This window comes from Papio anubis, chromosome 15, assembly GCF_008728515.1.
Source record: "Papio anubis isolate 15944 chromosome 15, Panubis1.0, whole genome shotgun sequence".
Taxonomy (NCBI): Eukaryota; Metazoa; Chordata; class Mammalia; order Primates; family Cercopithecidae; genus Papio; species Papio anubis.
In genome coordinates this window covers 29733694-29750561 of record NC_044990.1, presented here as the reverse complement: position 1 = coordinate 29750561, position 16868 = coordinate 29733694, and the positions used below count along the sequence as shown (strand labels likewise).

Below are 16868 nucleotides of genomic sequence, written 5' to 3'. Positions count from 1 at the left end.
TTGGCAGAAATCTCAAATACAACACATTATTATTCGATGTACTCCTCATGTTGTACGTTAGAGTCCTAGACTTGTTCATCCTACATATCTACACATTGCAGCATTATTCACAATAGCCAAGATACAGAAACAACCAAAGTGTTCGCTGATGGATGAATAGATAAAGAAGCTGTGTATCTATCTGTCTGTCTGTCTATCTATCTATCTATCTATCATCTATCTGTAGTGGAATCTTATTTAGCTTTAAAAAAGAAGATTCTGCCACTCACCACAACATGGGTGAACCTGGTGGACATTATAAGTGAAATAAGCCAGACCCAGAAATAAATATTCTGTACGATCTCACTGTATGTGGAATCTTAAAAAAAAGTCAAATACACACAGATAGAGAATAAAATGGTATTTACCAGAGGCAGGGTGGGGGTGCGGGGAGGAAGCAGAAGATGTAGGTCAAAGGATACAGTATCTCATTTAATCATTACACCAGCTCTGTGAAAAAGGTGGTATCTAGTTTTGGTAGTGATAGATCCAGAATTCAGAGGTTTTAAATAACTTTCTTAAGCTGGTAGGTAGTCGAGCTGTGATTCAAACTCTGAATAAGGCCCATACTCTCATTCTGTCCTGCTACCCTGGCCTGCCCTTCCAGTCATGAGCAGCACCACAAGACCAGGCTCATCTAGGAGCAGGCAGAGGCTCCGTCAGCTCTTCTACACCTGCTGCCTGTAGCTGCCCCCGCCCAGCACTGCTACACGGCAAATCCTCTGGACTGCTCAGCCGTCACGCTGGGGTTCTGTACTTTACATTTGAGAAATTCTGGAATAAAGCAAGTTTTGTTACACAAGTCACTTTATGCAGATTCTCTGGCCAAGCCTCAAGGTTCTGACACCATCAGGAAGAGGAAGTCTGGTCTGAGACCAGTGAGGAGCACATAGGCAGTGGGGCTGATGTGGAGGGGCTAGGCTGGGAGAGAGGATGCAGGCTCTTCTCTCTCCCTGCTTACATGTTTATCCACATTCCACGATGTATAAAAAGAGTCAAGCCTGGGGGGCCTGATTTGGTGTTTGATGGGCATTTGTAGTTTCCTTGTGATACACTTTGTGGCTAGGTATGGTTGCTCACTCCTGTAATCCAGGCACTTTGGGAGGCCAAGTCAGGAGGATTGCTGAGGCCAGGAGTTCAAGACCAGCCTGGGCAACATAGCAAGACCCTATCTCTACTTAAAACACACACACACACGTATACACACACACATACACACACAATATACTTTGAAAAGCCACAAGGTGATTTCACACTCATTTTTTACAGCTAAGGCCATGAGAAAATCTAAGTAAGATACGTTAGAGGCAGTCACTATTCTGGATGAATTTCCTCCACCAGCAGAGGTGACGAGTATTTTGTAGGGAGAAAGCATTCTTTCCCGTCACCTGACTCAGTAGGAGCTCCAGGAGGGAGGCGGCTTCAGGACAGGACTGGCATCAGAGGTGACTGACGGGAGTCAGCTGCTGGGCCATGGCTGCTGCTTAATGTCCTGTCCATTTCATGTTCACGAAATGTTCTGCAGGGTTGATGTCAGTAGAATTTTCTCTCAATTTTCTTTCTGGGTCTGACCCTTGGGAAGAATCCAGCAGGAGGTAGGAGTGAAGAAAGGAGAATGTAGAGGAAGACAGTTTTATTCCCTTTGTGATCAAGAGGTTAGGTCGCTTGTGGCATTCTGGATATGGAGGGAGACTTCATCTTTATTGATTTAAACTCTCTAAATCCATGTAGAATAAGCGTAATCATAAACCCACTGGCACGAGCTACTGAGAAAGAATGTGTAGTCATAGCCTGTGGATACCTCTGAGAAGAAGTTCAGTCAGCACTTATCCATCCCGGGTGCGTTGATATTATGCATGAGTCCAGGTAGAGAAGTGGGTCGGAGAGACATTACCCCTGGATACCTGGGAACTCGGTGACTTTGTGAGTTCATTGCACTGGGGGGAGGGGAGGGCATTGGGATCAGCATAATGGGTTGGAAGCCGGACAGCTGGGTCTGGGGACTGGCTCTGCAGTCGCCTGATTGAGACCACAGACAAGTCTCATAACCTCTCCAGGGCACCCCTTCTTCATCTGTGAATTGATGACTACTAAAGATGGTAATGGAAATAATGCTTCTCTGCCAAGGAAGCTACAAATATTCAATAAGTTAATATGTGTGGGACTGCATTATCACCGCTAAAGCATCCTGCAACTGTAAAGCTGAAATGCTCCACATGTGAGGGGCTGTGCCACCCCAGTGCTTAGAAGAATGCCACAGGCAGAGGATGCCCTCAACAGGAGAACATTTATAATGATATTTTACAGTCATATAAAGAAAAGTATAGTTATTGTTCTGATGCAGGATAGAAACATTTAAAAATGTTTTTATTTGCATCACAGACCTCTGAATATCTGAAAAAACCATGAATCTTTTCATTCTCTTAAAACACACACACACCCCACACACAGAGCAAACAGCAAAAATAAACCATGCTAATACATTCATTCAGTAATGCTTTACATACAATTTCTGGGGGCTCATAGTTTCTCTTAGCTCATAGCTTAAAAAAATGCCTGACCTAGAGACTGGTGCAGGCTTCTACTCTCTGACTGTAGTCTAGGAGAGAAACAGACTGCATAGAAGAATGAACAAAAATAACAATGTTTAGCACCTGCCCGAGAAAAATGCTGCAGAGAACATCTCTGGAATTCGAATAGATTCATACAACCCCCTTGAAAAAATAGTTTATGTCTGATCTTAACTAGTCGAAGTTAAAAACGTGCTCAGGCTAAAGAAAGGGTCTACCCCACAAATGTGACCACCCTTCAGCTCACTGATGCTTTTGTGCAAAAAGTCGTGGTCCGGATATCTGAATCCTCCTCCTGCCTCCACAATGGGCTGCTATCCGGTAACGGCTGCGAGGTCCCATTACCGCAGGGTGAGGCTCCTTCAGGACGCTCAGATGCCTGCTCAGAGCCTGGCTTATCGGGGGATCTGCGAGCTCCTGCCAACGCCCTGGGTGTGTCCACCCTATCTCGGGGGACTAGATTTTACCCTGAGCAACACATGATTTTTGGGTAAGGGCTGTCCCTGCTAAGTAGGATTTCATTTTGGATTCAGAGAATTCAGAACTGGAGCCAGCTCAGCCCAGGTGGAAATGTAAAAATCCACACCAAGATGAACTCAAACTGAGTGAAACCATGGCCAGCGATGGAAAGTGAAAAGGAAAGAAAATAACTGAGCAGACAAAGCTCTGTCCCACTTTCTCCATCCAGCTGGGGCCTTCCACGGGAGAGCATAGAAGGTATTTGCACCAAATGCTTCATAAAGCCAGCCAGGGCACTCGTTTTTAAGCTCACAGTGCACTACCTTCTATCTTCGGGTTGTTTATGGCATCTTGGTCATAGGATGTAAACATCCCCCATGGGAGATGTGCAGGTCACCCACCTGATCAAGCCGGTGCTCCCTGGGATCCCAGAGATCAGAGGCCTCCTGGAAGGCAGATGGTGCGAGGCCTGGATGTCGGCTTCTCTCCCCGCATCTAGATCAAGTGGCGGCAGCACAGGCAGCTGGAAGGTACCCACAGAAAGAAATCGAACGCTATGTTCAGAAAGATCCACTCCATCTTTAACTCCAGCCCGCAGAGAAAGACGGCGGCCGAGAGCCCCTTCTACGAAGGAGCCAGCCCCGCAGTGAAGCTGATTCGAAGCAGCTCCATGTATGTGGTCGGGGACCACGGGGAGAAATTCAGCGAGTCCTTAAAGAAGTACAAAAGCACCAGTAGCATGGACACCAGCCTGTACTACCTGCGGCAGGAGGAGGACCGGGCGTGGATGTATTCGCGCACCCAGGACTGCCTGCAGTACCTGCAGGAGCTGCTGGCCTTGCGCAAAAAATATCTCAGCAGCTTCAGTGATCTGAAGCCCCACCGCACCCAGGGCATTTCCTCAACCTCCTCCAAATCCTCCAAGGGAGGGAAAAAGACCCCTGTCCGGTCTACTCCCAAAGAAATAAAGGTAAGTGCTGCTGAGCAGTACAATTTAGATGAGGGTTCTTCCAAGAGCCTTGGACAACTGTTTGAAAGCTTCTTCCCACCTCTGCATGGCTAAATTAATCTGAGCCACGGCGCAATAGTCCTCAGATGCTTTATGTGGCCATCTCCCCAGCCTGGGGAAGGGTGGCTAAGCTCATGTTTATTACTCATTTATTTATTATTAACTTTATTTTAGGTTCAGGGGTACGCATGCAGGTTTGTGATATAGGTAAATTATGTGTCACAAGGTTTTGGTGTACAGATTATTTTGTCACCCCGGTAATAAGCATAGTGCCTGATTGGTAGTTTCTTGATCCATGTTTATTTTTAATACCCAGGAAGCAAGAAGGAGCAGGTAACAGTGTCCACAGAGCAGCTCGGTGGGGAAGACACGGGTTTTGGTGTCAGGCGGCACCGTATTTGTGTTGCACATCTGTCATTTACTGCCCAGTGTTATAGGTGAGATAATGCTTGCATGGCATTTATATGACAGCAAATCATTTTTCAACAAATTATTGGTTTTTTTAAAAAATTATTGTTATCGCATCTAAAAATCCTGGTGAAAAGTAATATCATCATATGACTAGATGTTTTCAAATATTGAGGTGCTTAGCCCCATGCAAGCCAAACAACTGGACGATTCCTCCATCTGTACCTCAGACCCAGGCATGTGGTGGCTCAGGTATAGCCACAGAGAGAGTCTGTGTCTCTTGGGAGATTCCGGGATGGCTTTGGGCACTGGAGGTCTCCAGACAGTCACAAGCATGAAATGAGTGAAAGAAATAATTTGCATTTATCTCTTTGTTTATGCTTATTGCAGTGTTTTGTATATATCATCTTTTCTTGAGCATCCCAATAAAGCCAGTACAGTAGGTGGGGAGGAACTCCTTCAGTATCACAGAAGGGCAGACTGAGGCTCGGTGACCCACCTCTACATGCTAGGTCACCTAATTTTAATTATGAGCCAGCAATTCATTCCGTTACTCTTTCCTTCATTTCCTCAGACTTGTCTTTATTTACAGAGTCTCCTCTGTTGCTCAGGCTGGAGTGCAGGGGCATGATCATAGCTTACTGCAACCTCAACCTCCTGGATTCAAGTGATCCTCCCACCTCAGCTTCTCGAGTAGCTGGGGCTACAGGCACCTGCCCCCACATCTGGCTAATTTAAAAAAATTTTTTGTAGAGACGGCAGTCTTGCTTTGTTGCTCAGGCTGGTCTCAAACTCCTGACCTCAAGCAGTCCTCCCACCTTGGTCTCCCAAAGTGCTGGGGTTACAGGTGTGAGACGCCAAACGCAGCCTGCTTTTATTTATTTCTAATGCCCGTAGGTTGAGGCTGTTTTGTTGTATACTTCCATCAATCATTTTCTTGATGACTGGATGAGATGTCTGAAGCAACAGGCCTGTCTCCCGCTTCCTTGCTTTCTCCCCAGAGTGTCTTGTAGGCCGTGCAAGCTCCATTAATGTTGAATGACTGATTGGCCCACTATCAAATCTCTAGGGCTTGGCCTAACCCAATTGGTCTCAACTGTCTGCATGTTATACCAGGTGGGAGCAGTTTAAATCATCATTTTAACTCTAAAAGTATGTCAGTGTTGGGGGCCCATACAAAAGGGTCCTAATCGCGGGTCCTGGTGCTGACTCTGTGGCCGGCGAGCTGTAGATTTGTGGGCCAGCCGCCTCTGATGACAGAGGGGGTTGCAGTGGTTTCTGAATTCTTTTCCAGCTTGGATATTCTGGGGTTCTAGGCACTGGCTAGATTTCCTCTAGGTACTACATTTCCCTGCAAATGGAGCTGTCTCTTATAGGACCTGCCTCCCTTCCTTGTTGAGCTATCCAAAGATAGAGGGAGGGAATAGAAGCAGAATGACCAGCTCTAGCCCTTTGAATGGCTGTGCAGAGGCACATGGGCCTGCTATAATGTAGGGATCTCCTTCAGAGATGCCTCTCACCACAGCGCAATCAGGAAAGAGTTTTGAAAGGACACTGAAGTCAATCAGAGCAAGATTTGAATTTTAGTTCTGCTATTTACCAGCTGTGTGCCTTTGTTAAGGGAAGTTCACCTCTCTGGGTCTGTTTTTCTGTCGGGTAGTAATGGAAATGATAATGTGAGGAGTAGGCTCCTGCACGTAATTGTTCCTAGCATATACCAGGCACTTACTCCAGTGTTTACTGACCCTGAAATGTTGGGTACAGGAGGCTCTTAGCAGTCTTTTCAACTGCTCTCTTTCCCCATGACTCTGACAGAAACATGTATGCTGTATGCTGTATGCTGGGCCTGCCTGTGAAATGATGGGTTCCGGCTTCATGGCTGGAGGGGTGGCCCACGGCTGCCTGGGTCTCTGTGCATTGCCAGGACAGGGGACCAGGAGGACTCCTTCACCCTGGAATGCCGTTACCCCATGCTTTGGGAGAAAGCTCTGCTGACATTCCAGATTTAGGGAAAACACCATTCTTTCCCCTGACTACCTACTGTGAGTTGAACTGTATCCCCTCAAAATGTATATGTGGAAGTCCTAACCCCCAGTACCACAGAAGGTGACCTCAGTTAGAAACTAGGTGATTGCAGATGCAATTAGTTAAGATGAGGTCATGCTGGAGTAGGGTGGGCCCCTAATCCCATAGGACTGGTGTTTGCATGAGAAGATGGCCACGTGAGGACACAGAGATGCAGGGAGAATGCCACAGACAAAAGCCAAGGACCTACCAGAAGCCAGGAGAAAGGCCTGGAACAGACCCTTCACCAGCACCTTCAGAGGGAGCATGGCCGTGCGGACACCTTCAGGCCTCCAGAACTGTGAGATCTGTAGCTCTAAGCTACAGAAGCCACCCAGTCTGTGGTGCTTTGTTACAGTGGCCCTAAGAAGTGAATATACCCCTCTATAGAATTAGCCTCTTCTCTTCTCCAGTATTGGTCTAAACACACCGCTATTTTAGCTTTCATCATGTTCTACTGTGGTTTGTTAAAATGTGTGTCTCCCCTGGTGGACTGCAGTGAACTTGGTGAGCTTGAAGCTGAAACAGTATCTTGCTCATTTTTCTATCTCCAGAGCATAGGAGTGAATACTATCAGTTATTTGTAGATGCTTTATAGCCTTTAAAAGTCTGATGTCTTTTGTGCCATACAGAGGGGAGAGCCGGCCTCCATATAGGGAGGGAGCAGTGTTCTCTGTGGCTCCAGGGCACCATGCCAGGCCCTCTCTTCTGCCCTCCCTCCATCCAGATGCAAGCCCCTGGCCTGGCCACAGGACCTAAGTTCCCTTGTCTGTCCCTCTTTTGTGGTAAGATAGTGGCTTTTAAACTATTGTGATTAGGATCCATTGCAGTAAGAAACATATTTTGGATATTGACCCAGTTTACCCAAACACACACACAAAACAAAAGTTTTATGAAATAGACTTACTCCTGTTCCTTGCTTAGCACTCTGATGGTTTCTAAAGCATTCTATGCTATTCTAATTTTTTTTTTTTTTTAAAAGCATTGTCATGACACAATAACTTGATTTCACAAGCCATTACTGGATCAAGAAAAATGGCTTTCATACTCTGGAGTGAGGCTTTCTTTTTTTTTTTTTTTTTTGAGACGGGGTTTCCCCTTTTTGCCCCAGGCTGGAGTGCAGTGGCCGGATCTCAGCTCACTACAAGCTCCGCCTCCCGGGTTCACGCCATTCTCCTGCCTCAGCCTCCCGAGTAGCTGGGACTACAGGCACTCGCCACCTCGCCCGGCTAGTTTTTTGTACTTTTTAGTAGAGACGGGGTTTCACCATATTAACCAGGATGGTCTCGATCTCCTGACCTCGTGATCCGCCCGTCTCGGCCTCCCAAAGTGCTGGGATTACAGGCTTGAGCCACCGCGCCCGGCCTGGAGTGAGGCTTTCTAACAGGTCCCATTGACATGTGAATGGCATCCAAGTCCAGGGTACCAAATGGTCTGTTATCCCAGCCCCCTGGAGATACCCAGAGCCTGGAAGACCACCCATGTGGGTCGATGGGAGGAGGAAGTCAGGACACACTAGAAGCGAGGTGAGCCTCGGGTGGGTCTGGGAGCTCCTCCTGGGACCCCGCATGGTGGGGGTCTCTACCAGGCCCTCTGGCAATGTACTCCTCCCTCACAATAGGTCATTATAAAAATGAATGAAATACACTTTTTGCAACATTTTAAAATCAAAACAACAACAAAAATCCATATCTGAGGATTTTGTGTTGGTGTTGGGAATGAGCTGCAGGTTGGAATTCATTGTTTGGGTGCTAAAAGGTTAGAATTTCTAACTCAGGGCATAATGTGTGTGGCAGAAGGATGGCATGTTTGAAGTGTGTCTTGTCAAGGAATGTAGTCGCTGAACCAACACGACAAGCCTCCTCCTGCTCTGGGCATCTTGGGTATTTCTTGCCAGTGAGGAGGAGCAGTGATGTTCTCCTCTACACCCACTTCCCCTGCTCCCGTGCCATAGCCCAGGCACAGTCAGGAACAATCAGCTGTTATTCCTGACTTCTAATCACCCTCCAAACCTGACACGTTGGCTATTAGCCCCATTCTACAAAGGAGAAAACTGGGGCCTGGGGGCATTAAGAGATTCATGTAAGGCTATGCAGTTGATGAAGAGAAAGCCAGGATTTGATCCCAATCTGTATCGTGTCAGAACTCACACTCTAGTCAATGTATCCACAGCATCTTTTGACTGGAAAACATGTTTTGATCTTGTATAACATACAAGATGCAAGAGCATGCACCTTAGGATGCAGTGCAGAGGCTGCTTTATCCTGCACACCTGGTCCAGGGAGAGTCATTAGGGAGGCAGCTGCGTCATGCTGCACATGGATTCTGTGTAGAATGAAGCCCTCCCAAAGTGGGAGAGACTGGGCTTCTTTTGTTCAAGAGAAACCTGGCTGAAAGGGAGTGGCCAGAAGGTACGCTTTAAATTGTTTTCTTTCCACAATCCATGGATGAAATTTATCTCCATCTTGACTTCTCTTCGCATGGCTACATGATTCCAGTTTTACTCTAGGTCTCCATAGCACTGAAATACTGAGTTTGTATATCATCTACTTTTGCACTTCTCAATACACACTAGGAAAAGAGCTGAGGAAACAGTGCAAGCACAGCTACAATCAGAACTTCATGATGGGTAGGGATTATGTCCTGAAATCATTTTTCAACAAAATACTTTCATATCTCTCAGCTCATCCTTCAAAGTATCTGATATGAAGTATCTATGGCAGTTGGATTAGCTTCTGTGTAGCTGAATTAGCTTCTGTATCATATCAGAACTCACACTATCAATATATCTACAGCATCTTTTGACTGGAAAACATATTTTGATCTTGTATAACATACAAGATTCAAGAGCATACAGAATTGTTAAGTAGCAACAGAAATTAGAAAATCGGGAGAGAAAAAAAATCATAGAAAACCAAGACCACTCAAAATAATATGCAGATCATAGAAGCTAATTCAGCTGCCATAGATGAGCCTTAGATTTGGCTCTGTCCTTGCTGGAAGCTAAGATAAAAAGAGCTGGACTTGTTTCAAAATTCTGATGATCTGAGAAGAACCATACCCATTGCTTAGGGGAGTGAGATTTTTCTTCTGGCTTTGAATTTCAAAATATCTCATGTGGCACTTGACTAAGGGAGTCTTGTGCGATGTGGTTAGTGATGCCCTTAATAATATTTTAGTAACAGTTTATTGATATATCACTCACTTGTCCCTTAACATATATTTATTGAGCACATACTATGTGTCAGGAGCTGTTCTAGATGCTGGTGAAGAAGACAAAGTCCCTGTCCTCATGGGGGGAGTCAGTCTTGTCAGACAGCAAGACCAGAGTTCCTACGGTGATTTCTCAGAGCCCCAGCTGTAACAACACAGGATGTTGTCCTGAACTGCATCTTAGTGGGAGACTATGGATTGGCAGCTTAGCTGAGCTCAGGAGCTTCTGCCAGTTCCTTCTGAGCCCAGGGAAGAATTCTAATGCCAGAGGTATGGATAGATCACACACCCTTCCAATGGCCTTTGTCAAAATCCTTCGAAGAATTGGTTCACCCCAGGAGAGAAAAATGTCTGTGAAAAGTAACAAGTTGTCCTGCGTGATTTTTGCTCTTCCCACTCCACCCTGCATCCTAGCATGTTAGACAGCCGATTGCTCCCTGCGCAGTTTGTTCCAGGGTTACGTATGGGATGTGACTGGCTTCAGCCTGTGTGTGTGCCTGTCCTCACTTTCTTGTTCTTGTTCATTTCTTCAAGCTGCAGCCTTCTCCTGCTATGACGAGCCCTGGGTTATTTTACTTCTCTCTTTTCTCACCTACTCATAAACATCACTTTTCTTAGCTTGGCTTTTTTTTTTTTTTTTTTTTTTAAATAATAGCTTTAATTCACATACCTAAAACTCACTCTTTCAGAGTGTACAAGTCAGTGGTTTTTAGTCTATTCAGTATTGTGTAATCTTCACCACCATCTAACTTGAAAACATTTTCATTACAAATTTAAGCTTTATTTTGGTGTGGTACAACAAATGTAAATAACTTTTACCATTTTCACACAGCACTTCATGGTTCCTGAAATGAGTGCTTTTTAGTGTCCTCAGATTATGGGTAATGAAGTCTATTAGAGTTAACAAATTCTTAAGAAATTAAATACTTTTCTCAAACTCCTGGACTCAGGCAATCCGCCCACCTCAGCCTCCCAGAGTGCTGGGATTACAGGTGTGAGCCACTGCGCCCCACATACTAAATGCTTTTCTTTGAATGACTTTGTATCAATTTTTTAAAAAGCAAAAGTGCGTACTACTAGATATCTTTCAAAATGTTAATAGCCAGACAATAATCAGGGTCTTTCACACTAGTCTCCCATGAGCTTTTCCAAATTGTCATTTATATAAATGCATAGTAATTCATCCAAAGGACTATTAAGCCCTAATTAACGTATTTTTAGAACACTTTATGAAAGTATTGTTAGTAGTACCCTAGAAAATGAATTCCTTAAAAGATCGTGGACCCTCTCAAAGTACCTCATTTAGAAATCAGGAGACTGTTTTTATAAAAGGTTTGACAATTATTTCTTTAAATATGAAACAGCCTTTTAAAGTAAACTATTTTTAAACTACCATTTTAACTATTTTAAAAGGTACAATGCAGTGGCACTTAGTACATTCACGATGTTGTGTAGTGATCACTACCATCCATCTCCACAACTTTTTCATTCCAAACAGAAACTACACCCATCAAACACGAACTCCTCATTTCCCCCTTTCCCCAGTCCGTGGTAGTCTCTGTTCTACTTTCTGTCTCTGTGAATTTGCCCATTTTAGCACCTGACATAAATGGAATCATACTCATTCTTCTGTGTCTGGCTTATGGCACTTAGCACAACGTCTTCAAGGCTTGTCTATGTGGTCGCATGTGTCAGAGCTTCTTTCCATTCTTTCTTTCTTTCTTTCTTTTTTCTTTTTGAGATGGAGTCTTGCACTGTGGCCCAGGCTGGTATGCAGTGGCGCGATCTTGGCTCGCTGCAACCTCTGGGTCCCGGGTTCAAGTGATTCTCCTGCCTCAGCCTCCTGAGTAGCTGAGACTACAGGCACGTGCCACCACGCCTGGCTAATTTTTGTATTTTTAGTAGAGACGGGGTTTCACTACGGTGGCCAGGTTGGTCTCTAACTCCTGGCCTCATGATCCGCCCACCTCGGCCTCCCATAGTGCTGGGATTACAGGTGTGAGCCACTGCGCTCGGCCCAGAACTTCCTTTCTTTCTATGACTGATCAGTCTTGGTTTCAATGGGAGGTGAAGAGGAAAAGTTGAAGCCTGTGCTCTGCATCTGACCAGCGTGTTTGCTGGTATTTGGGGTCCTCCCTGAGAATAGCTCCCCACACTTTTAGGGCCAGAGAAACAGCAACAACCACAGGCCACTTTGAGAAATGGGCCACCTAAGTGAACCCAGGCCTGGCTAGATCACAGAGAAGAGGCTCGGGAGGCTGGCGACAGAGCCAGGCTGCTGTTCTGGGGTTGGCAGCAGAGTCCTGTGGAACCCCATGGCTCCCACACAGTCCAGTTGGTTCACATTGGACATTTTCTCAGGCGGGGGTTACTTGTTGACATGGCTTGGCTCTGTGTCTCCACCCAAATCTCATCTCAAATTGTAATTCCCACGTGTCAAGGGATCACGGGGGCAGTTTACCCTAGGCTGTTCTCATGATAGCAAGGGAGTTCTCATGAGATCAGGTGGTTTTAAAAGTGTGGCACTTCCTCTCTTGCTTGGTCTTCTCTTTCCTGATGCCTTATGAAGAAGGTACTTGCTTCTCCTTCACCTTCTGCCATGATTGTAAGTTTCCTGAGGCTTCCCCAGCCATGCGGAACGGTGAGTCAATTAAACCTCTTTCCTTGATAAATTACCCAGTCTTAGGTATTTCTTTATAGCAGTGTGAACACGGACTAATATGCTGGTCACCCACCACAGTCAGAAGAAACCTCATTAATTCTCTCATGGATCCCTGAGTAGCTTGGATTTCTGATATGTCTGCCTGGATGAACTAGTTGCAAAATATACACCCCTCCCTGACCCTCAACTAATGAAACTCACCTGTTATAAGAATGGTTTAAAAAGAGCCTGTTGAATTCTGAAGAATACCTGTCAAAAGTGATTGATTTTTAGTGAAAATAGTTTTATTCTGAAAACAGTTAGCTTTCAGAATTAATTTTCTATTAAGGCCACTCAGCTTGGTTCACAGAATGAGACCATATCAACAGCCTGTAGAGGCTCTTTCTCCTCTATGGCAGGAGGGTCTGAATCCAGTTCATCTAAAAAGACTCCAACTCGTCCGTATATTAATTGCATATGCGATAGGAAGCAGGTTCTGGATCTGTTTTACACCATTGAGAATTATTTTTCAGATCTGTTGAGAATTTCTGCAAACACAGTGATATTAAAATGCAGGTTTTCTGTGAGCATCAGTTACTGGCGGAGGCTGGGGAGCTGTCTCTATCACTTGGCCAGTGTCTGGTTTACGTAGTTGAAAGGCAGTAAAAATTCAATATGAATTGCAAAAAATTTCCTATTATGCTTGGCAGAGCTCTCTGCAAGATGGCAGATAGTATAATAATGATTGATAACCGTGCATATGATTCCTGCAGTCCCTCTCAGTCAAGCTGCAAGACATGTAATTATATTCCTAATCTATCCTCTGAGCACAAGCTGTTTGCTCTGCCTAGAAACAATACTTCCTCCTCCCTTTTTTCTCCCCCCTACACCACCTTGTTCACCTGGCTAACTTCTTGTCCTTTGGGACAGCAGAGACAGTACTTCCTGGGAAGCCTTTTCTCACATCCACAATTCAACACAATGGATTTCCCTCCTCCCTATGTCTGAGCCTTGTTTTAGCTAGCACTTAGCACACTGTAATTGTCTGTTCTTTTGCTTATCTGTGCCACCAACTGTGAGCTCATTGAGCAGAGGCATTGTATCTTATTTATCTTTTTAACTCCAACCTCTAGCATGGCTTTAGGCACATGGCAGATGCTCAGTAAACCAATTACCTGAGAAACTCCAATTGTAATTTAGGAAGGAAACTGTTATAAACTTTGATGGAAGATCTGGAAAAGTCATAGATGTGTGGTTTTGATGAGTAGAGGTTTGCCTTTTCTTTTTTTTAGTGGAATAGAATATAGTTTGAGTATATTCGTGTGGAATCATATCCTGATAATTAAAATAGCCACTATGTAATTGATTAGAGCCCACCATCAAAAACACATGATATACATTTTTTCTGATAATAGTTATATTTTCTTATAAGATGAAATTCATAACACATAGAAAAGTATAGGGAAGAAAATAAAAATATCTTAGAATCCTACCATCTAGATAGAGATATTCACTATATAATTTTTAGGTGTATTTTCTTATAGTCATTTTTTTCTGTGTATTTGCACATATGTTCATTGAGGTTGTAAGATAAAATGAAGAATATCTAGCAAAAATTAGAATTTTTTAGTATAAGGATGTCCCATGTAATATTTAGCATGTATTTATATGAAAAATTATTCATTGTTTACCTGAAATTAGTCCTTCAACTGCCATGCTTTATTTTCATTTGTTAAACCTGGCAAACCTAATGTCCATATATGTATAAATGTACTAAATTTGGTTCATACCATATATACATCTTTGTATTCTCTTCTCAGTTAATGTTATATATTATGGGTTCTTTTCCATCTCATTAACTACTTTTTGTAAACAAAAGCTTAAAAGGCAAATTTAACAGCTCACCTTCTTTAAACAATTGCTAAACATTATAAATAAACACATTTTACTCTATGTCTATAAGGCATTTAGCAGAGATTCCTAAAGTGTGATTAATGGGTTGAAGGCCAAAGGTCATTATTTTTTAGGGATTCTTTTACATATTACTTTCCAGAAACATTTTACCAATTTATGCTTTTCATCAACAGTAGGTTTCTAATAAACTCTTCTTACTGCATTTTATCAGCATCAAGTACTGTCGTTAATTTTAAAAGTTTGCCAATTTGATAGATAAATTACAGTATCTTAAGGTACTTTTATTACTGCTTGCATAATTACCTTTGCAAAGGGTCATTGAAGAATGACCTTTTTTATCGTTATAAAAATGCATACTTCTTATTTAGTGGATTGTTCATTCATGTCTTTATACATTTTCTTTTGGCTGTATTAAAGTTTTGTTATTCATTTATAGGGACTCTTCTTATATTTTGTTATTTACAGGGATTTTTAAGGATATTAGTGCATTGTCTTCCATGTGTGTTAAAATATTTTCTGCAAGTTATTATGCATCTTTTCATTTATTTGACATTTTCTGATGTGCAGATGCTACTTATTTTTTTGTCGTCGATTTTCATCTGTGATTTCTTACATTGCTTTCATGCTAAGAATGTCCTTCCATGTTTCAAGGTCAAGTGCATATTTGCCATATTATCCTTTTTATAATGGTTCTGTTTTCCTTTTTTCTTTTTTTTTAAACCAATCCCTTTGTCTATCAGCAATTTATTTGGATATATAGTAGGAACTGAGAACACAACTTGAATTTTTCCCAAATAGCAAAGTTTTCCAACACTATTTATTGACAATTGGCATGTATATAAGGGTGGTGTACATTCCTTCTCTTAATGGATTGTGACATTTCACTTACTGTCTGTGAAGATTTTACACTATGCTTTAAGTCTATTAATTCAGTTCTATCAGTTAGGCTTCTAACAGTTTGATATATATGAGCAACATTTTATTAACTTAGTGTTTTGTTAAAGCCAAATGATCATTTAGATGACATATAAGGCCAGGAGTTACAAGGGGCTGGCAAAATAAGTAATGGCTTTAAGATTATAAAGCTGGGCCAGGTGAGATGGCTCATCTGTATAATCCCAGCACTTTGGGAAACTGAGGTAGGAGGATTGCTTGAGGCCAAGAGTTCAAGGCTGCTGTGAACAATGGTCACAGCACTGCACTCCAGACTGAATGACAGACAGATATTCTTCCTCTAAACAAACAAAAACAAATATTAGAAAGCTGGGGGAAAAGTAAGTCTAAAACTGTCGGTTGGATCCAGTGAGTCTACAACCTCTATTACCAGAAACAAAAGATATGCAGCTGGTCTCCCAAAACTGTTTCAATGTTTAACTATAATAGATAATACCATAGTTCAGTTATACTAGAGTTTCTGACAAACTTCTTACTTTTATCTCTTTGTGATAATTTTCTCAGCTCAGTTGTCTACTGATTTTTTCTTCAGTCCTGGCAAGTTGACTGTTTAGCTCATCTATTGAAAATTTGTATGTGGCTATGTGTGCTTATGTATTTAAATTTCAGTGATGATACTTTTTTCTAAGATTTTTTCTTCTCAGTTTACAGTTCTTGTTTCATAAACTCCCACTCTTTTTCCGTAAAACCCTATTCAATTATGAGCATACATTTCCTTGGGTGCTGTAGTATAAAAGAAATGGATAAGTATCACTTTTGACTTGGTCCTGTATCTCCATCCCAAGGATAGCAAGAGGCAAAAAACATGCACTAGATGGAACTTTTAAGGTTTTAAACCAGAAAAACCTTATTTGGCAATATTAAATTGCTTGTGGGTAAATTTGACTTGTTTTGCATTTAATTTCACCCAGCTGAATGATCCAAGTGTAAAATGACCTTCTCAATCAGGATCAATTCTATGTTTGACCCTGGAAATTTCACCACCAATATTGACATTCAGATTCCTAGGTATGATTATCCCAAGAAAGTATTATTAGTACTTCATAGAAATCAGAAGTATAGAGTTCCTAATAATTTGCCAAATTAAGTCCCAAAGTATAAATTAGCAACATGTGAATTGGTTGGAAAATATAATTAGGTAATGGCATGTATATAATGGTGTACATTCCTTCACTCAACAAATAGTTATTACTCCACATCAGGCACTGAAATAGATGCTCGATGTTCATACATAAAGACAATATATTTGCCCCAATGCAGCCCATAGCCTGAGGCAGCAACTCCCAGTGTCATTGTTTGAGCCACACTGGTGTGTTGAGGTGTCTTGGATGAGAAACAGGTGGAATTACAACCAGAACATTGGGAGTTGTGAATATCCTACAACCTGTCTCATGTTTGCAGCTGGCAGTGTGCATTTATCAGTAGGGGTATGTCATATTCGTGAGTGTTATTTGCCAAAGTCATCTCACAGAAGAGGTTGAGGATCATTGGTCCAGTGTGAATTAATACAGTGTGCAATGTGGATCTATCCAATGAGATAGAAAATGAGCATAGAAAAGATGTGCCCGGGTCTGTCTGCGGCAATTGGTGAAAGCTT

At 42.8% G+C, this 16868-nt stretch overlaps 1 protein-coding gene across 1 annotated transcript in view; it reads left to right on the top strand.

Moving 5' to 3' along the window:
- Positions 1 to 236: 236 nt before the first annotated feature.
- C15H13orf42 (chromosome 15 C13orf42 homolog) overlaps positions 237 to 16868 on the top strand; it is a 32860-nt gene continuing 16228 nt past the window's right edge. The window contains exon 1 of the mRNA XM_021929635.2: positions 237 to 4038. Coding sequence (XP_021785327.2) covers positions 3625 to 4038 — 414 coding nt within the window. The 5' untranslated portion in view covers positions 237 to 3624. The remainder of the gene's footprint in view (positions 4039 to 16868) is intronic.